At 39.9% G+C, this 22672-nt stretch overlaps 1 protein-coding gene across 2 annotated transcripts in view; it reads left to right on the top strand.

Annotated features, from left to right (window-relative positions):
- The window catches only part of PYGL (glycogen phosphorylase L), a 42585-nt gene that overhangs the window by 1092 nt on the left and 18821 nt on the right, over nucleotides 1–22672 (top strand). Inside the window, exons 1-7 of one of the 2 annotated variants that reach the window (XM_072761538.1) lie at nucleotides 3828–3946; nucleotides 4716–4817; nucleotides 7514–7592; nucleotides 10513–10616; nucleotides 16905–17036; nucleotides 20464–20575; nucleotides 21082–21164. In XM_072761538.1, the coding sequence (XP_072617639.1) occupies nucleotides 3935–3946; nucleotides 4716–4817; nucleotides 7514–7592; nucleotides 10513–10616; nucleotides 16905–17036; nucleotides 20464–20575; nucleotides 21082–21164 (624 nt within the window). In that variant the 5' untranslated portion in view covers nucleotides 3828–3934. Of the gene's footprint in view, nucleotides 1–3827; nucleotides 3947–4715; nucleotides 4818–7513; nucleotides 7593–10512; nucleotides 10617–16904; nucleotides 17037–20463; nucleotides 20576–21081; nucleotides 21165–22672 lie in introns of those variants that run through there. The other variant, XM_026000716.2, reaches the window with a different exon arrangement.

Raw genomic sequence — 22672 nt, 5'->3', positions numbered from 1 at the left:
GGCAGAGGTCCCGCCCCGCGGTCGGAGCGCACCCGTCACTCCCACCAGTTGCTCGGGAGGGGTGTGGAGCTCCCGCACTTCCTTGTGGCCTGCGGGGTGGAGGCGGAGGGCCCGGACTCGCTCTGGACTCTGAGACCTACTCCAGGAGCGGCTGGGCAAGGCTGCTCACCGACCCCCCCTCCCCACTGCCCTGGGCGCTAGAAAGCAAGGGTCCTCAGGGCGCTTTGGGGCGCACAGAGGGGACACCTGGCCAGTGTGGGAAGGTGGGGTGGGAAGGTTGGAAAGGACCTGGCAGGAAGAGGTATTGTGTTGTGCAGAGCGAGGTGGGTGTGAGAATGTATTGGGAGAGGAAACTGGAAAAACTGGCTGGAGGCATATTGGAAAGGGTGAAAGAGATATATCCAGGAGGCAGTGGGAAATGAATATAAACATCTATTTGGAATGTTTTTTTTTTTTTTTTTAGGAATGGTTTTAATATGTAAAAACATGGGGGGAAAAATAAAAACATGGGGGAAAAAGACTAGTCCAAAGAACCCACGAACAAAGGAAAGTAAATTCTTGTAGTAAGAAACTGAAGCTCTAACAAAGCTTCCAAGTGCTTCTGCACCCCCAGAGGCCTAGGCCTCTACCCAAAAGTGGCAAATGCTAAAATATTATCTTAGAAAACACTTAGTGTATACTTATATTTACTGTATCCTTTTTATTTGTATAGAAGGGACTGTACCTCCCATTAAAAATAATTTTAAGTTTTTGAACTGGAGAGTGAGACTATGAGAGGAAGTTTTAGAACCTCACCCCACCCCCTAACACACACACACACACACCTACACCTACCTTCATAGCCCTTAGCACCACAGAACGTACTCACCTTGTATGTTTCTCCTCTGATGGATTATCTGGTGCTTTATTGTTCTCCTGTCCTCTGATGGGTTTCTTCATTGGATAGTGCTTTCCTACCTGAGTACAGAGAGAACTAGGTGTTCTGGCAGTGATCCGCTGGGGATATAACAGCAAACAAGATTCATTCTACACACATCAGTAAAGTATTTCCCTCTGTGACAACCGTTTCCCTAACAGAAGGTCCCTGCCCTCACTGGGACACAGAGTGGAGTCAGTAAGTGTGTCCAAGCCTTCTTCCCATCTCCCCTGCTCTGTGGTAACTGTACAGATGAATCCCAAATCTGGACCTCTAGCCTCAATTCCTTTTCAAACTCTATTTCTACATTTCTGAGTACCTAGTGTGCATACCTGGATCTCTTCTATTCCCTCAAACGCAAATCATCATCCCTCTGAATCCTGGCCTGTCTTCTGTTTATAATTTTAATAGTATTGCCACCCTGAGAGTTCCCTAGACACAAAACTTTAATCTCACCTTTGATCTCCTCCTTTATCCCCCATTCAACAGGTTGCCAAATTCTGTTGATACCTGTGGGTTCTCTTAAAGTACCCACTCTCCTGCGTTCTCACTTCTCTGCACTGGAGGCCCAGGGTACTGGTGTATGAAGTGGACCTCTAACTGATTACCTTGCTTCCCACAAGTGGTAAAGCTGGCAGTGTGCAGCTGAATGTGGCTAGCTGTTGTCTCTCATTTGGCCAGCAAGACACCTTTAGGCAGTTAAATTTTCAGTGCCTGCAAGCAGGATACATACACCCCCTCTTCTTGGCCCACGACTCCTCATTGTTTCATGTGACCTCCATTACACATTTATTTTCTCTGCCTGGCTCTTGAAGGCATTTGGATGTGTGATCCCATCTCATTCCGTGCACTGTTGTCCAGTTAAACTTCCTAAAGCAACACATATGGCCTTCTCAGATATCTTGGCACCCACTGCCTGTCACAGTCATGCATTTAAGGCCCTTCTCGGTCCAGGTAAACCTGTCCCTCCTGTCCTATCTGCCTGGGCTCACCTTACTCTCCCACTGAACCTATCTCCATCCCCGTTTATGTTCAGTACTCCTTGCTTCTGGGTCTCTGCCTACAATGCACCTGTCACATGGGATGCCTTTCCCCCCCGTGTCCCCATTCTCAACTCTTGCCTGTCCCGCAAGTCACAGTTGTGTTGCAGCCTGTTCATAGGGCTTCCCAGAAGTACCCAGGTCTGCTGATTGATCCTAGGAATAAAAATAACATTATTTTTATAATACTGGTTATTGTTATATCGTCTTTATTTTATCTTTGTAAGCCTTTTGAAAATGTCCACTTTGTATAAAATATACATAAAATATCAGTAATAGTAGTGCATGCATGTAATTTATAAGGTGTGCTAGAGATATTCAAACACTTTACAACTAGGAGTATGTTTTTAAGTCTTTAGAGACCACTGACTAAGAGGACAGGAGAGGTCCATTTTTCAAGGTCTGGTATATCCGCAAATATGAAGTGAAGTTTTCCCCAAAATAGAAAAGCACCTTAAATTCATGTGCTTGTAGTCTGTCATGTAATGAGGTGCCTTTTCTTTTTTAAAGATTTATTCATTTGAGACACAGAGAGGCAGAGGCATAGGCAGAGGGAGAAACAGGCTCCCTGTGGGGAGCCTGATGCTGGACTCGATTGCAGGACACCCGATTGCAGGACACCAGGACCAAGACCTGAGCCAAAGGCAGACGCTCAACCACTGAGCCACCCAGGCGCCCTGGTGCTTTTTCAATTATTTTATTTTAAGCAACATTTTTTTTAGGAAGACCTTGAAGTGTCTTAAAATGTCTAGAGTCCATGCTAATTTGGAATCATTAAAAGGGAAATAAAGAGGGGCACCTGGGTAGCTCACTAGGTTAAGTGTCCCACTCTTGATTTCAGCTCAGGTTGTGATCTCAGGGTCAGGAGGTTGAGCCCCTGTGGACTTGCTACTGCTCTGGCTCAGGCTCTGTGCTCAGCAGGGAGTCTGCTTATCCCTCTCCCTCCCCACTCCACCACTCTCTCTCTCTCCTTCCCTCCCTCTCTAAAATAAATAAATTTAAAAAATCTTTTTTTAAAAAGGAAAGCAAAGAAATTTAACACAGATGTAGTCATCTGAGGGTGTGAATTCACAATTGCAAGTGTTGGATATATATATACTCTATTTACAAACAAGCTTTTCAGAGATCACTAAAACATAAAAAGCAATACATAGGGATTTTATTATCAAGATCATGAATACACAGGGAAGAATGGGAAAAACTGCCCTGATGTTATGCTTATGGCTTGAGATATTTCTTCCTGGGATGCAGTAGCCTCCTGTACAAGGTACATCCGCGGGAGAGAGTGGCACCATGCATCTCTTTGGCCTGTTTCTGCCTCAGAAAAGATACCTTTTTTTGACTCACACAGAGACATCTAATAAGCTGATGAGACCCCTAATGAGAGCATTATAAATATTCAAACACCTTGCATAAAAATAATGAGGATATGGTCTGGAAAATCATGTTATATGACCCACTAAGAAATGGATGTTGACAATCCATGGGAATGCTTGGAATTCAATTGTTCCATAAGATGAAAGTGGGAAGGGTGGGAAGCCACCTGGGTGGCTCAGTTGAGCCTTTGGCTCAGGTTGTGATCCCGGGGTCCTGGGATCAAGTCCCATGTCAGGTCCCTGCCGGGAGCCTGCTTCTCCCTCTGCCTGTGTGTCTGCCTCTCTCTCTGTGCCTCTCATGAATAAATAAACAAAATTTTTAAAAAAAGTGAAAGTGAGAAAAAGTAAAATTCCTAAGTTGACATTTTCACTAATATTTTATTTTAAATATATATGTATAACTAATGAGTTAAATATTGTAATAAGCATTTGTGATTTAGAGCTATATTCTTTTTATATTTTTGGGTTGACCGAGTACTTTTCTTTTGAGTTCTTCCTATTAGGTAATGAAGGAATCCCTAAAATTTGAAGTGACTTTATATTGATGCATTTATAGATGTTTGTTGTTTCGAGTTTGGCGGAAAAGAAAAAGGAGAAGTGATATGGAAAGTAAGGTATTGTGAAAGGGGATGATGAAGTTACTCACTGATCTTCCTTATTTTAAGTTAGTAAACTGATCTTGTATTTTGAAAGGTTTTAGGCAACTCTGACCTTGGCACTTTTCACTTTCAACTCAAATAGTGTTTATCTGGCTTTATGTCAGAGGCAAACAGTTTCTAAGTTGATAGAGAAATTTCCCATTTCGCAGAGAACAAAAACCAATAAGCCTGAGGTAGTATTTTGTTATTACCAGACTATGCATAGCCTTTCTAGAATAAAATTATTCTAGTATTACCGGCAGTAATCACACTGGCTATACTATAGCCATTGTGTGTATCTTGAAGGAGTTAATCTTTAGGTCTCCTGGATGAGATGAGATGATCACAGTCAACCCCACCTAACTCTTGTTGTATAAATATGTTACAAATCAGTGATGAGCTCTGGCAGTCTGACTTCTGTTTGTCCAAAACAAATGCTTAATTCATGAGGTACCTGAACCGGGAGGAAAACACACACACCAAACATTGAACCTAATTAGTTGGATGAGTTAGCCTTTTTCCTCCCTGGGGATAAAAACTTCTTTGCCAAAAATAGGGTATAAAATGGTTTTTCTCAAAGCCAGTTGTCAGTCATGCTTTTATGTAGCCTTTCATCCATCTGTAGGAGTCTCACTTGAACCTGTATTAGTCTCGCTTGTTAGTTTCTTATTGGTGACCTTTTGTGTTTTTATGATGACAAGTAACACTGTCCTTATAGCATTAACATGTCCTGTCTTTGTTTCAGAGGGTTTATTACCTCTCTTTGGAATTTTATATGGGCCGAACATTACAGAACACCATGATAAACCTTGGCCTGCAGAATGCCTGTGACGAGGCCATTTACCAGGTATGTTGTTGCCGTATTTCTTTCATTCTCTCCCCTTAAATTTCAAGTTCAATTCAGGAACCTTGGGAATGTAGCACTGAAAAAATAAAAGAAAAATTGTTTCTTTAGCTATGACTATTACAATTAGAAATATAAACTAGTGGAGCTCTCTGGTTTAAGAGAAATGTTAAAGAACTGGTTTTGCCTCAGAGATTTACTTCTGTAATCAGTTTTTGACAGCATTCTCCAGCAAATTACATGTTAGGAATTAGCATCTGAACGAGTTTTTTAAAAGTACCTGAGCCCCTGCTATCAGAATCCCAAAGTTTTACTTTGGACTCCTATCTACCTTTTTTTGTTTTTTTTTTTTCTTTTTTTTAAGAACTTGTTTTTAAGTAATCTTTACATCCAATGTGGGGCTCAAACTCACAACCCGAGATCAAGACTCACACACTCCACCCACTGAGCCAGCCAGGCACTCCTCCTATCTAGTTTTAAAAATGATCGAAATTTGACTATTATTTTTCACATATCAAAGCAGCATGTTAAATAATAAGTTTTTTCAATTACATTGACATACTTTCTTTACTGCTTAATGAGATGTAAAATACACTTCCTTTTTAAATGAGGAGCTTGAGGTTTTAAACTTAATATGCTAACTTATTTTTATGAGTGTATTTAATGGTTTCTCCCCTGAGCTTCAAGGATCTCCATGCCAAAAAACAAATAGTTCTTAATCCTTTTCATGTGAGTGAAAGGAGGAATATGTATTTGCAAAGACATATTCTACATGAGAGACCATTTAAACTGCTCCTTTCCCTTGGGATTGTCTCATGTGGCCAGCTGCTGTCACTAAGGGCTGGTTTCCTTCACAGGGGGTTAGGTATTTTCTATGAAAGAATCATTGCAGCTCCCCTTCCATCTACCTTCTCTTTGCTTCCCCTGATTTTAGGTGAAAACAATATACCTCCCCTGGCCTGGCATCTAACCAGGGGGTGAAGTAACCTATATCAACTGCCTCAAAGTTTACAGCCTACTTTAGACTTCCATTTTTAGAACTGAAAAAATCCTGAGTGTTAGCATTGGCACTGAGTGGGTTCCAAAGTGGCCTCTTCTTTACCTTATGGTTATTTGTTCACAGCTACTCAAGTCACATAAATTTTGTGGTATTACCTAAATTACTTAACCATTGTGTTGTTGGCTTGTGCAAGGACCCTGCTGAACTCTTGTCACGGGGAGCAAATTTGGAAGCCCCTTCAAAAATAAACAAAGGCAAAGCCATTTTTGAACTCTCAGAAGATTTAGTTATCAAGACTTGTGTGAGGAAGCCACTTTTGGTTGTAAGGGTGGAGATCCAAGTATGTGGCTCCATGGAAACTGGGGCATTAACTTCAAGCTTGGTTCTAATTTGTGTTTATGTTTGTAAGTGTGTAAATTATGTTTCCATTTTAAATAATGCCTAATTTAATGGATTGCATCACTTTCAGATAAGAATACAGTCATTTGCACAACAGAACATTATTAGCCAAGCATAGGCTAGATTGCTATCTAGTCAACATAGGACAGGTCACTTAATTTATCTAGCCATCAGTTTCCTCATTGTAAGATGAGTGGCCCAAAGCAATCTCCAGGTCCACGAAATTCTGACACGAGTCCATGCTGGTGCCAGGGGCCTCTGGCTGTGCAAGCCAAACACATGGGGCAGGGAGCTGGCTGGCAACCGGTTCCATCCATCACCAAGCTCACAGGTCCTCATTGGCCTCCCAGAGTCCCTTACCCACCACAGAAAGAAGCAGAGGATTTTAGCCCTTGTCTACTTGGCCCCCAGGCTGTTTCCCAGACTGTTCCTTGGCCCTAGGTCTCATGGGCAGTGACTCAGTAACTGGTTTTGGGTTAACAACCATTGACCCTACTGAGTAAATAATGTGTTGTGGTCATGAAAAATGAACTTTAGCCCATCCCAGAAAGTCTGACCTCATACTTTTTGATAGTTTCCAAAATCCTTCAGCCCAGTTAGTGTCAACATGGTGCTAGACCATTCCTGACATTTTCTACGTAGCACACAAGAAAATAATTTTAAGAAATAGTAGTAGCTAACATTTATTGAGAAATATCTGTTCGGACTAATTCTAAATGCTTTGTTTGTATAAGCTCATTTAAATTCATAACATGGGCAGCCCAGGTGGCGCACTGGTTTAGTGCCACCTTCAGCCCAGGGCATGATCCTGGAGACCCGGGATTGAGTCCGGTGTTGGGCTCCCTGCATGGAGCCTGCTTCTCCCTCTGCCTGTGTCTCTGCCTCTCTCTCTGTGTTTCTCATGAATAAATAAGATCTTTAAAACATAAAAATAAATAAAAATAAATTTATAACAGCCCTAAATCAGGCAGATATTGTTATCCTTGTTTTTTTAATAAGAGAGGAAAAGTGTAGAGATTTACATTTCCTAGAGTCAGAGAGCTAAGTAACAGAGCCAGTAATGGACCTTTGGAGCCCACCCTCGTCCCACACTGCTGCTGGGCCATCTCATACGGTTTGCATCTGCAGTCATGAACATCTGCAGTGGGCATCTGAGGCCAGAACACTCTGTGAGGGAACTGACAGAACTGATTACACAGATGACCCTGGGTGCCCAACCCAGAGCTTTAGGAAACGACCATGCTTCCCGAGATGACCACATTTGTGTCTGCATCCAGCATTGTTTTCCTTTTGTTTCTAGCTTGGGTTGGATATGGAGGAGTTGGAAGAAATTGAAGAAGATGCTGGGCTTGGCAATGGTGGTCTTGGGAGGCTTGCCGGTAAGTGACGTCATGAGTGTGTTATGTGTTATCTAGCCAGTTGATGGCTTCTCAGAGACAGATGGGCTCCCTAGGAGGAGTGCAAGGTATGACCTGGTTATAGAAGTCTATGTTTTTGAGTTTGCACTATGGCTTGATCAGCTCTATACAAAGAGTAGAGATGGGAACTGGAACAAAAGAGACATTGCTTAAAACCCTTGGAGACATTGCTTAAAACCCCACAGTTAACCTGCTCCTTCCTGTGCACTTACGGGTTTCCAAAGTGGTCCCTTTCTGTCACTGGCACTTGTCCACAGCTACTCACTTCACATACTTGTGAGCTGTGACCTAAGTTGTTTTACCATTATGTTGTTGTCTTGTGCTCTTAACAGTTTGCTTCTGATTGACTAGTAGGCAATGATACTCTTGTCATATTATTGAGATGATGATGATTTAGTTCATTAATATCTTTTTTGTATGGATCCAGTTTGAGTGCTTTATCCAGGAAATGATTTTTCAACAGATATAAAGGAAAACATTAAAAAGATAATACCAACTCCATTAAATTAAAAATATGCTTCCCTGTGACCAAGCAGTTCTACTTCCTGATATTTACTCTCTTAAAGATATATTCAAAGATAAAAGTGCACAAGGAGGCATGTGAAAAAATTATTATATTATTGTTTGCTAAGGCAAAATATTAGAAATAACCTAATTTCCCTTGATCTAAGAATAGGTAAGTAAGTATTGGAACATATATGCTGCAAAAAAAATAGGCAGTAAAAGAATAAAAACAATAAAATTGATCTGTATGCACTTCTCTGGGTAGACCTCTAAAGGGGAAGGAAAAAAAGCAAGTGGCATTAAAAGCAACACAGTGTGATATGATTTATGTTTTTTAAAAATTAAATATTTTCTGTAAGTATATGTGTAAATCCATAGGGAAAAAAGTCTGGAATTTGAAATACTAAACTGCTCCCTCTGATCTTCCCTAGAGAGGAGTGCAAAACTGAGGGTGCTCACCCTGTCGTTAATGTTTTAATGTTTTTTACAATGAGGATATATTGCTTGTGAAATTTATTTTTTTATTTTAATTCCAGTATAATTAATATACAGTGTACTTGTGAAATTTAAATTGAATAATAAAAATGTACCACCATACAGGTCTTTATCAGATTGCACTCTACGAAAAATAATCTATTTCTTCTTTTTTCAGAAACGATTTCAGTATCTCTTAATTTTACACACACTTTCAAATTACTGAAAATCCATTGGAGTGTATTTCATGGTATTTAATCCTTACTACATTGGTTGCAGTGTGCAATCCTTACTACATTGGTTGCAGTGTGCATGGACATTGCTTTTAGTATTAAAAAATACTACCTTGTAAAGTCAACCACTGAGCAATTTAGTAGGCTTTCCATGAGGCTGTAGAAAGACCAGCAGAACCAGTGGCATACACATTGAAGAATGACAACCAGCCTGCCTTTCATTTATGTAAAGCCCCAGGCCTATTTGTTGTCTGGGTTAACCCCACTCTGTACCTGATATTAATGACCTTCCATTGGCTAAGGTCACAATGTGAAGTGGTAAATGAGGCTGAGTGATTCTCATTAGATGGCCTCATCTCTGACATGACTGAAAAAGTTGGGACCCTTTTGGTCAGGCTCTGAAAATAATTTGATCAAAAGCAAGGAAAAAGCAAATGGCCACAGCTCTGAGAGAGCAGGAACTAAGCAGAGTCAGGCCATGGCAGCACAGGGACTGAAAGACCACTGTGATGTTACAGTAACTTGAAGGCATTGGCCTTTGTAGATTCTCTGTTTTAGGGCCCCACCGTGAACCTACTTGAACCTACTTCAGCCGGTATCTGTTTGATCTACAAATGCTCTTTTCAGTTTTAGATCCTATTGTACATTTCCTCATTCTCTGTATATTTCTCAGTTCAAATTCCTGAAAGGAACAATCAGTAACAGTTACAATAGTAACCTCTCAGATTGCACCTGGCCACAACATAGACCCCTGCCCAGCCTTTTGATTGGCTGCTCTGGATAGGGGGGGGTCTGTCATTAATGGTTTTGGCTAGAGGAAACAGAAAATCTTTCATCAGTGAGTTCAACCAACAAAGACATGTGTTATCACTGACTAAGCAAGGACTCCATGATTCTTCAGGACTCGGGATCTTTGTGGTTCTTTTGGCTTTTGTTTCATGGGGAAAAAATGGCAAGAGCAAGGAAATCTTTCACTGCACCCAGCAGACTTCTCAGAACCTCTCATTAGATTGTAGGCCATTGTGTGCCCATGCCAAAACCAATCACTGGTGAAGGAAATAGAATTACTAGATTTGGCTTTGAAGCTTAGACCAAAGCATGATTCATTTCCTGGCCCAGCCTCCCTGAAGCATGTGACCACCTGATATCTGAACAACATTGGAATTCCATTAACCAGAAAGATAGTCTGCCACAGCTAGTTGGGTAGCTGGTCACATGTAAATAATACTCTCCTAAGGCCATCTTTTCAAGCAGGGGCCATAGAGACAGCTTCCCTTAGAAAGGGCAGTGTGAGTGACAGACACAATAATGAATATATCTAAGGCAGGCCAGCTTCCTTATCATTCTCAAATGAAATGCCAACATGTACACAATGTTACAGACAACATGTATGGTGAGATAGTAAATGCTGTTTGTTTTCTTCTTTATACATTTTTGTATTTTCTGATTTTTTTCTATAATACTCATTTTATAATTTTAAAATGTTATTTAAAAAATTTAATACTGTACAGCTATCTCTGTGCTTTAAAATACACATGTGGTTTTTCAGAGAAAAATGTTTTATGGCTGCCATGTTTTTTAAAGAAAGATGAAATTTGTTTTGTTTTAAAAGATAAAATTTGGACTAACCTTGATGACTCTGCCTTTTGCCTGTGCTCTCTTTAATTTAGCTTGCTTCTTGGATTCCATGGCAACCCTGGGACTTGCAGCCTATGGATATGGCATCCGATACGAATATGGAATCTTCAATCAGAAGATCCGAGATGGATGGCAGGTATGTGAGCCATCTTTCAAAATCTTGTTATTAAAATACTTCTCCTTCATAGCATTCTGGGTGATTTATAATTTACAGATACTTAATATAGAGCTCTTCTAATATCTCTGGCATTAAATTGACATCACTAAAAACTAGCAGTCTTCCCCCTTTGGGATGTGAGTTCCCTAAGAGCTGAGAGCCTGCCATAGCACCTCACATAATGTCTGACTCATAAGAATACTCTGAAAACATTCATCACTGACACCTGAATGCAGACCCTCTACAATGTGTGACATCTGTTCTCTGCAGCATGCAAAAGGAGGAGCACATCTTTTGACTTATGACCTTCCCCTATAACTCTTGCTGGTAGGAAGCATGCTGCTATTTTATAGGTGAGAAAATGGAGACTCTTAAGCAGTGGAGTTACCTCAGATCACACTGCTGGCAAACATGGCTCTATATCCCCAGATTTCCAGGTCCACGTTCAGTATTCTTCTCTATACTCAGTCTCGCCCTCCTTAATTTGTTTATCTTACAAGACACATAAGCTCACTGTTCTAATTTTTTTTTATAAGATACAAGCAGGCAGTCTTGTAACTTTTATGTCCAATAAATCTGGCACCTATTTAATATGTATAGTTATAGTGTTCTGCAGAAATCTGCACAGTAGTAATCAGTCCATACAAATCACTTTCCTTTGATTTTTATATAACCAAACTGGATTCTTAGGTATTTGTTTCTTTTATCTTTGGTCATTCTTTGAGCCTACAATCGCCCTAGTCTGAATAGTCTTCCCTGATGCTAAGTATGATTTACGCTTTCTCTCTCCCTTTCTTTTTCCCCTACACACACACATCATTAACAAAAAGAGGCTGGATTCGATTTCCAAAAAGCCCACATTCTCTGAGCCCCTCCCACACTTCTATGAGTTAGTCTGAGATAGAAGAGTGCTCAGGGTAGGACAGGGCGACCTAGGCTGGAACTAATCGCAAGGGGGAGGAAGGATGAGAATAAATTTAGTGTCAGCGCCATTCTCCTTCCTGCAATCAGGATTTTGACACTCTCTGAGCTAAGCAAGAAGGAACTAAAAGGTTTGGTGGGATGAGAGAATGCACCAAGGAAAAGTCTCAGAAGGATAATACTAGGAACATCTTGAAAGATAAACTTCCAAATTTTGTTAAGGACCAGTGTGTTTTAGGTATCCATAAATAAATTAGAGGGCAGCACTGTGTAGGGAAAAATATGTAGGCCCTAATTGAGATCTGGTTTCTAATTTGAGGCCTAATTGCAACTCATTATGAGGTGTGTTGCTTTGATTAGTTTACCTGATGCCTCTGAGCCTCAATTTCCTCATCTGCAAAATGGAGATACCAGCTTCACAAAACCATTATGAATATATGTAAAATGTATGGTACACAGATAGGCTCCCAGTAAAATGTTAATTTTGCCTAAGAAAAAGAGGATAATTTAATAAATTATGGTATTATATAATAAATATCGATGTAGTTATTATTATATTTGTATTAATTTTAATGAAATGGGAAACTTTATGTTAGTTGAGGAAAGGAGGTATGGAATCATATGGATGGTATGACTATCCAAAAGAAGCCAAAAAGGTAAAATACTAGGAAAAAATACATCAGTTTCAACAGTAGTTATCTCTGGGAGATAGGATTACAGGTAACTTTTACTATCTTATATTTGTTCTTCCACATGACTCATATTCCATAAGAAATGTGTATTTTATAATCATAAAATTAGGGACACCTTGATGGCTTAGTGGTTGAGCATCTGCCTTTGACTCAGGTCATGATCCTGGGGTTTTGGGATCGAGTCCGACATCAGGATCCCCTCGGGGAGCCTGCTTCTCCCTCTGGTTATGTCTCTGCCTCTCTGTGTGTCTCTCATGAATAAATAAATAATCTTAAAAAAATAACAATCACAAAATTTATAAAAACAAAATAACGAGTTCCCTTCCTCAATGAACTAACCTAGAGTTCCAGTGTGAGAAATCTAGTTTAGCCTGCATTTCCAGGACAACCAATGTTTTGACACCATCTGACCAAGCAATATATGGTATCCATTTTCAGTCTTTGAAAGTTCCATGTGGTATTCATTATACCCCAGAATGTTTAAGGATTTTCTTTCTTATCTCCTTACTATCCTATGAAAAATTTAAAAGAAACTCAGCAAATCAATCTCAAAAAAAAATTTTTGAAGCACATTTTCCCCAGAATTTAATGAAAGTTTGCTCTTTGAAAATCATACCTGGTACCTTTGTTACTGTTAAGTGGCCTTTATTCTAGGAAACCATCCCTTTTTCTCCTGTCAGACCCAGGAAGTATATATTTCTGATGTGCATAAAAATGAGAGACTGTGTGGCTTTTGCTAGTCTCCAAAGCTGACCTCACTAGCCATCATCACCACTCTCATGATGACTTGAAACGGAGTCAGAAAAACTCATAATAGTATTTACCATATACATTATTTACTGGGGTGGTATTTTAAATACATTATACTATGAAAAAAGAAACTATTTCCATAAAAAAACAAAATGTATCTTCTGGGAAAGCAGCATGCCTCTAGGTGGGCATGCCCTCAAGCACATCAGATACATCATTGCTAAAGAAAATGGCACAAGCTGGGAAGAGTCTTTTTTTTTTTTTTTTTTAAGTAGGCTCCACATCCAATGTGGGGCTTAAACTCATGACCCCAAGAGCAAGAGTTGCATGCTTGGTGCCCCAAGCTGGGAAGATTTTTGAAGGTTAATGGACTTATATTTTTTGAAGTCTCTCTTGAAGGAAGATTTACAGTAACATAGTGTTCATTGTGAACCCCCTACAGGAAATCATTTTATTGCCAAAATTCTTGACTTAAAAAAATTCTTGAAGTCTATCTAACGAGAATCATTGAAAGTTTATCAGTAATAGTGTTCTATGAAAATAATTGGCTCCTGGGAGGAGGAAGGGAAAGACAATTGCAACAGCCTGGCATTAAAGTTTAACAATCATTACCAAAGTTCTGAGCAGAAAGGTGCTCACAGCAGGTGTCTTAGAGTTGAATCAAACAACATCTACAGAACCCTTCCCTCTCCTCAGAACCTGTGCCAAGTCTGCTGTAACTAGTCATGCACAATTCACATTGCCCAATAAGCTTCTAGTTACCACTATTGAATTTGTGGTGTTCCCCGGAAACAGTTTTCAATGATTTGTTCCATCAGAAAACAAAGTTTGTTTGCTTGTAAGGTCTTCATGTCCTGTGTGTCCCACCGTTGAGAGGGAAAGCATTTCTTAGAATTCAGTCACTAACAGAGCTCCCTGGGCCGACCTCTGCTTCTGTGCTGGCTATAGTACAGATTCCATTGAGTCATTCCTCTAGGGAGGTGCCAAGTCTAGGCTGTCCCCCCTCGCCTGACTGGCACACTACTTCTCACTCCACAGACCCATGCTCACTTTGTCTCAGTTATCTTTCATCTGGGATGCTCAGACCCAACAGCCCCCTTGGATGTAAATAAAGCCTTCCATCTTGCCCCCACCCTTCGTATGGCTCAGCATGTTAGTGCATTCAGGGATCATTGGCTATGTGGAAATCTAAATTTACAGAGCAGTTTATTGATTTATTGAAAGAAAGAAAAGTAGAGAAGACGTTTATCACCATTCCGCAGCTTCTGTGGATTTAGAGGGAGTGGTAGGGGGCAGTTCTCTTTTCTCCTTTGATCTGCTCAGACCAACTTGTGGTTATGAAATGTTTTTCAATTTACCTTAAAAACAAGCTTTGTGAACTTGAGGGAATTAATTATCTGATTCCTTGCCAAATCAGGAAGAGACTCAAAATAAAGAACGGCAGGCTAAGAATTCTATCTTTCTACAGAACTTATTACCCCAGTGAACTTAAAATCAGCCATTATTCAGCAGGGAAAAACTAGACCATCATTTGATATCATTAAGAGTAATCTGCTGATGTGCCTTGTCACTTTGTGTACCCTCAGAAGAGCAAACGCAGGCTCTGACTTGCATAGGAGTGGGCCAGTGGTGGCAAGTCCAGAGTTCATCTCTTGTAAGAGCATTGAAAGCTGCTTGAGGGCAAACCAATATGATCTCGCTGCATTTCTCAGCAGAAAATACGTTGTCAGCTCTCCTGTACACATGGCTTTTGAGAGGAAAGCTATTTCTACCTCATTGTCCTGTTTCGTGGCATACCTTCAGGTATGTTTCACGACAGTCCCGAGCGCTGAAATGAAGTGTCTTCCTGTTACAGGAAGCAGTGTTCACACTGACCAGTATTTGAAAACCCCCACCTTCCCTTGCCTAAGAGCCGCAGAAAGTGTTTGGTAAGTCAGGATGTTTTGATCCTTTGCGGATATTCTCATTTGTGTGGAGTTTCTAGTTTTTAACACAAGCTTGTGGACTCTAGATGAAAGATTAACAACTGATGAAATGCAACCGTTTCCTGTTAAATTTTTATTTTATTTTTTGTTGTTCTCCTTCTGACTAGAATAGCAGAAGTCTAAATTGTGAGTTGCAGTTACTGACTTCGTATCACCACGTAGCTCCTGAGGACTTGTTAAAAATGCAGAATTTCAGACCACTCCCCAGACTGAGAATCTGCATTTTTAACAAGGTTTGCTCAGCTGATTAGCTCAAACCTTGCTCCAGCTTTCCCTAGGCTTCACCCTACCTGTGATGCATCCTCCTGCCTCCCATGTCTCTCGAACTCCCAGATCTACCATTTACAGATTTTGTTTCTAAGTCTCCTTTTCATTCACCATTATGCTGGTACTTAGTATAATTGGGTAGCTCACTGGCTTTCTTAACATAAAGTCATGATCAATGTTTGAATAAATGCATGTGTATTTACTTGTCTGTCTGTTGACGCCAGTGGTTTGTCTAATATCTCAAAAGACAGTAGCTGTGTTTGTCTCCACACTATCCCTGGGGCAGGCACTGAATTCATATGTGGGTGGTAGTCATGAAACATCCAGCAGTCCATCATAATTCGTAAACAAAATCTTTTTAAACTAAAGCTAAGTTTTCTAAAAGGGGAAGGTGAGGAATCAGATAAGTAAAATAACCAGATTTGGGGTAATCTCTTTGACAGGAGTACTTTGTACTAAAAGCCCTTACTCCTCCTTTCTTGTCAAAACAAAATTGCATTATTTAATATATATGTAATATTTTAATGTTTTTACTAATAATATCTTTACCTTAAAAATACATCCCTCCTCTCCAGTGCATTTTTGTTTTGTTTTGGCACATCTGTTGCAAACCAAAATTCATTTGATGTCCAGAATACCCTAAATATAAATTATGATTTTTAAATTTTTTATACGAAATATGTGGTTATAAATACATGAGAAAATGTTAAAATTGTCAATAAATTCCTTACATCTTAGTATATGTTATTTTCAAAATGAACCATAATTAATGTTCCTTATCAGATCAAAATTACTAAAGCGATTGAATTCAACAAGATGTAATGGTACCTTATATCTATATTGAAATAAGCTTTCTTAAGAGAGCTCTCTATGATTAGTATTTCTGAACTGGTCTGTGCATTCTAGGCAAAAGAATCTTGACAGATTCTCCATCATATGGGAGCCATCAGGTTCCGGTATCCAATTGTAAACATCCCTGGATAGCTTCTCTCTATCCCTCAAGCTGGACAATTGTATTCACAGATGTTAAGACACAGGCTTTAGAACCCATAGAACTAAGGTCAAATCTCAGCCATACCATATACTATCTGTTTGATAGTATATCAAACATCATGGGGGTCACTTTGTAAAGTATAAAGTGACTTTGAGCAAGTTACAATTTCCTCATCTTTATAAAGGGAAAAGTCATGGACTGCCTGGGTGGCTCAGTCGGTTAAGCATCTGCCTTCGACTTGGGTCATGATCCGAGGGTCCTGAGATTGAGCCCCACGTCAGGCTCTCTGCTCAATGGGGAGTCTGCTTCTCTTTCCATCCTTCTACCCTCACTCCTGCTCTGTTTCTCTTTCTCTCTCCTCTCTCCCAAATAAATAAATATTTTTTTGTAAAAGGGAAAAATCGTAGCTCCATCCTATAGGGTTGGGCTATGAGAATTAAATGTAGTCATATGTATTGACAAGTATGATTATTGTTGATTTAGGTTGTTATACTCTATCAAAGGTAAATTGAGATTGATAGAACCAATATTCTTTCTTACCAAAACAGTATTCTTGCATTGCTTTAGTCAAAGATAGTTTTGATTCTACATAATTTGCTTTGAGATCATTGAAGTTCCTCTCCTGAAAAATAAACTCCCTGCCATGTCCTTTTTGCAGATAGAAGAGGCAGATGATTGGCTCAGACATGGAAACCCCTGGGAGAAGGCCCGGCCTGAGTTCATGCTGCCCGTGCACTTCTATGGGAAAGTGGAGCACACCAACACTGGGACCAAATGGATCGACACCCAGGTATTCAGAGTGTCCTCATGATGAGTGCCTTGTATAGTATAGCACAGAGGATGATGTGTATATGATATTGAGAATAGTATATTGTATATTGAATAATAGAATATGTTTTTATCAATAAATCTGTTCCTTCTTGTAGTGAACCCACTCTTTGAAAACAAGGTTGCTTAGACCAAGAGAGAAGCAACTTCCCCAAGGTCTAGTGAATATTAGGGTCATTTTGCAATCAGCTTTATCAGAAATTAACAATTCTATAATCCTAGTATGCTTAGCTCTCCAGTATTATATAAAGCTTTTGATACCAAGATTAAATAAATTTAAATGTCATTCCTTACCTCACTGCTATAGATACATTTACTTGTGACTTTTTAGGGGTAAATATTTTTTCCTCCCCTCTCCCAAGGGTAGATATTTTAAAAACTGAAGTATTTATTCAAAGGATTGCCAAAATTTTTATCTATTGCAAAGTCAAGAAAATAATACAAAATATTGCAAAATGCATTATTATTTTATGCAAAATCACTTTTAGAGAAATAAAGCTAGTGTCAATCCAGATAGACTTAATTCATAATAGGTATTTATCCTGCCACTAGATTTGAGCATTACCATGTTGCTGACCAATTAATTCACTTCTCAGCACCCCTAGTGATCCTTTGTGCTTTGCTGTCTTCTCATTTTCTGATTAATAACTCCTATTAATACTAGACTGAATTGTCCAATCTTTGGAGGCTTTACTTGAGATATTTGCTTAATAAATACGATCTCAGGCTAGGAAGGATATGTCACTGGCCATTCTTTAAAAGTGTAAAGAAAATGGTAAAGAGCAAGTTAATATTTTTAGCTGGCAAAATTGTGAGTGAAATTCAGTACTGTAATGCTTAATTCAGTTGGCTTGTGGATTATTCCCCATGAATAAATGCTTTATTTTATTTTAGAAGAACCAAGACCCACTTTATAGTTGATTTTTTAAACTGATAATTTATTCTGCTAATCCACATAAAGCTCTTCACAGTTCAGAAAAAAAAAAGGCTATTTAAAAATGATTTTTCTATATGAGGGTAGATAGAATTTATTCAACATAGGAAATAGCAGATTAGAAGCTAAAATAGATCATTATAGTATAATCGTTTATGGAATAAACTAGTACTGTAAATTCAAAATAAGTTTCTCTTTCTCTTTTTCTACATTTGGTTAAACAATAGAACACAATCTAAGTTGTAGCTCGTTACAGATATGGTCAGGAGAGCAGCAAACAAATGAATCATTAATATATCCAAAGAATTCACACATGTAGTTGGTATTAAACTAGTGAGTATTTAGTATACAAATATTTAGTTTTAGTGTCTAAAACTTCCAGTGACTTCTGACCTATTTAAATGTATATAGCTTACACAATCAGTCCTGAAAAATATTCTGTTTACAATAGGTCCCACTGTTGAGCTACCTTGTATTTATGGAACACCTCTAGCCATTTTCATAATATATCCGAAAGTTCAGTTAGAAACAGTATATTTTTCTGTGCCCACAAAGGCAAGGTTATGGGGCAGATGCAATATAAGGTGAGCTGCCCCAAGCTGTGCAGCACTTTATGGATTTATAGAAGCCATTGCCCAAGTCAGCTCAAGGTCTGTAGCTGGTGAGGTCAGAGAGCATGAGGACAGGCATGGTATACACATGCTGTGGGCAACTTCCAATAAACCGAGCAATCCATTTCACTTGTATTTCACCTCAGGTCCTCTGGGAAACAGACACCAGAGAGAATCAGAAGTCCAAGTGACATTTTGGGGCAATGCCTGTGAATGACAGGGCGTGGGAGGTGGAGTGGAGGAGGCATGGCACCTACGAAGAGAAAAGGGGAAAGAAGGAGGATTCTTAGGAAGAACCTCAGTGGGCCATATACCTCAGAGCAAGCAGCCAGGCTGGTAGGGCCTGAGATTAAAGATTGCTCACGGGACAAGTCCTAGCTCTCAAGATCCCACCACAATGGGACCATCTTTAAGAAAGCACAGCTTTGTCTGGGCTCAGCTCGAGCTCCCAGGTGACAAGTTCTGCCTGAAGTTCTCTAAAGGGACATCCGAGTTGTGTGCTTCCCCAGCTGCCTTAATTACACTTTAAGGGTCAAAAGAACAAATCGTGTTTGAACCCAGACTCACTCCCACTCTGTAAACACCTTTCCCCATGGATCACAATGTGCTTTAAAAAAAATCTCCAGAGACCTTTGTTTCCTAGTAAAAGGCATTTAAAAAAAGAATGATTTATTACTTCGAGGTCATGGTACTCATGGAAGCATGACTGAATAGTGGTGATTGACTCATACAGGCTATAATGCTCCATCCATTCATAATTCAACAGACCACATTAGAGATTTGCGTTTAGGTTTCAACCCTACCACTGACTGTGACTGTGGGCAAGTCACTTCTCTCTCAGCCTCATTCCTCTCATGTCCAAAATGAGTGGGTTGCACTAAATGATCTCTGGCATCCTCCAGTACAATCATTCTGTCATTCCCCTTCCTTTGAGCTTGGCTGATGAGGCAGGGAATAGAGGTGAGTCTTTTCCCACAGAAATTTTAAATTTACGTGCAACATAGTTATCTTCCTGTTCTTCTCTGTCTCAGTGACCATCACAAAGCCTGAGATACATTTTCTAAAGCTCACCTCTTACACCCGTCCAGTTAACTATCAGCTGATTTGTCAGTTCACTAACATAGCTGTTCTTCATGCAGCTTTGAAAAATCTTGCATATTATTTTCAACGTCATCTATAATCTATCTTCATATATTTCTGTTCCATTAATTTTCACCATATTTGAAATCAGATCATTGAATTACTTACACTAGGGCGGCCTGGGTGGGCTCAGCAGTTAAGCACCACCTTCAGTTCAGGGTGTGATCCTGGAGACCCGGGATTGAGTCCTACGCTGGGCTTCCTGCATGGAGCCTGCTTCTCTCTGCCTGTGTCTCTGCCTCTCTCTCTCTCTCTCTCTCTGTCTCTCATGACTAACTTTAAAAAAAATCTTTGAATTACACTAAACCTTGCCTGATTACTATTTTTTAATGGGTATGGATTCACATTTGTTACTTTGCATATCATATTTTACTATTCTCAGAATAATGACTTAAATAAACATGAAAGAGCTGTACCCAGATTAGGGTGAGGGACACAAAGCAAAGTCAACCTGGGAATGATATAGTGAACCATGAGTCTGGATGATTCCAGTTATCCAGATTGCTCCAGTGGGAGAAGGCTCCACATAGCCCCTAAGACTCCCTCAGACCTAGGACCCTTATCTTGTTTTAGGCCTCCTACAGTCTGGTCTGGTGATGGAGCTAAGAACAGAATCCCAGTTGCCAAATCCTGGCCCACTGTTCAGCCTACATCACCACACATGTAGTGGTGAACTGAGCAGCTGCTTTGGTTTAATCCCACAGGTGGTCCTGGCCCTGCCATATGATACCCCAGTGCCTGGGTATTTGAATAACACCGTCAATACTATGCGCCTCTGGTCCGCTCGGGCGCCAAACGACTTTAACCTCAGAGACTGTGAGTACAGCCTGGGCTCCCATGAACGTTCATGCGTGTTTAATCTTTTTGATCTCAGAGGCAACCAGATCAGCACCAGCTCTAAAAAAAAATGACACAAAACAAGGATCTCAAGGACTGGGACATATATGGTTTCTGTATGTGTCAGTGAGAGAGAAAGAGAGAGAGAGAGAGTGTGTGTGTGTGTGTGTAATCTTTCTGATAGCCAGTTAGTATCAAATTGAACTTGGGAGAAAAGACTTGAGTTTCTGGTTGGAAGTCTTCAGTGAGCAGCCATGTTATGGAGCACACATGGAGGACATTTTAAAAACAGCTCTTCTCTTTGGCCCTCTTATATTCTCATGTGAATCACAGCATGATGGTCTGTGGAAATCCTTTTGGATTTTCAGAATTTGTAGGAATCCCCTACATCCACATGGCACGCAGCACACATCAGGTGAGGTCAAGGGGCTTCGAACACAGTGGCTAGCTTGTCTATTTATTCATTTTTCTAACCTTCCCCTCAGTTAACGTTGGAGACTACATTCAGGCCGTACTGGACCGAAATCTGGCGGAGAACATCTCCCGGGTCCTCTATCCCAATGATAATGTGAGTGGTCAAGCTTGCTTTCTCAGTGGAGACAGAAACAGCTTATTTCAGAAGCACTTTGCCACAGTCCATAAAGCTCATCTTCAATACTGATTTCTTTCTTCAGTGCACAATAATCTCCATATCTCTTCCTGAATTATCTAGATTTCCCCTCCCACCCAAGTAAGGAAAACAAATCTGTACAACTCATGCAGTCAGAATTGGTATTTTGCCTTTGACTATTGACCTCACAACTAATTAGGAGGTTATGTGTGTACATTTCAAAACAAAACCTGGTAAAAAGATGAAGTGAGACACTGGTGAATTACTACTTTCTTTCCAAACAGAATTTTCTTCCAAGAGTCAGAACACCCCAGAGATTTCCAGTGTGGCCTCTTCCCTTTACTGACAGGTTCTTCCCAGCCTTCTACACTCAGGCAAGGTGGGGTCTGGACCTTGGACCAGATCCAGGAGCAAACATTGTTTCTTATGCCATTATTCATCTCTTGAAACTTTTCTTTATAGGTGATTGTTCCTAATTTTACACCAAAAATAGCTAAAATTTAATTTTTTTTTTAAACTTGGAACTGCATCACAGATGAGATGACAACTATGGATTCTTAGTTGGTTTAAATATACCTAGCTCTATCTTATATGTGGGTAAAATTATATTCTTGAAGCTATAATGATTTACTCTTTTAATAATAAGTCTCAGAAACAACAACTCTTGCCTCTACAACAAGAGTGGAGTAGTACTCTACTCTGCAAAGATGGCACGAAACAAGGATTGGGAGACTAGGACATAAATGGTCCTTAAGACTGAGCATCCACTTAGTGGTATAGTCTCTAGATTAAGTTTGCTGCAGCATTTTCAGAAACTTAATGGCATATGTTATTCTTTTCCTTTGAGAAAGACATTGTGACTTCAGTACATGTCAGAAAAATCTCTGACCCAAAAGTAAAAAAGTTGTTTTGTTTTGTGGTCAATTAAAGTAAGAATCCCTCCAAGCCAACTTGTCTAGCCAAACCTAGCCTGTAGTATTATTTAACTGCAAGGGGCTTAAAATTCATCCTCCTATCTTCAGTAAGAGCCAATCCTAACTTTACTTGGAAATAACCATCTACAGCAATTCACAGGGGATACGGAGTTAGCATAGGGTGCAAAGTTAACTAAATTGAGTAAAAGGTAGTTAACTGTCAGAGTCATGCCTGTTTATCAGTACGAGTTGATAAATCATTTTGGTACTATAATTACAAAAACAAACTCATTCACTCTCCCCAGCTTGGCCATAGCCCTCGTCCAGACATTAGTCTCTCTTCCAGGAATCTTGCAACTGTCCTCTTCCTGCAGCTAGTTATTTTTTTCTTGCTTAACGCTCTTTAAAATCTGATCACCTGTAAGAAAAGTGCAGAATCTTAGATGTGCTCCCTAAGTTCTTCAGTGATTCAGTCAAGAGTTCTCTGATTCATCCTCCATGTCTTGTCTGAGGTCCCCACTGTGCAGGACTGCTCTTGCTAATCTTTCTCAC

This window comes from Vulpes vulpes, chromosome 6, assembly GCF_048418805.1.
Source record: "Vulpes vulpes isolate BD-2025 chromosome 6, VulVul3, whole genome shotgun sequence".
Taxonomy (NCBI): domain Eukaryota; kingdom Metazoa; phylum Chordata; class Mammalia; order Carnivora; family Canidae; genus Vulpes; species Vulpes vulpes.
This window is presented reverse-complemented; position numbering and strand designations above follow the sequence as displayed.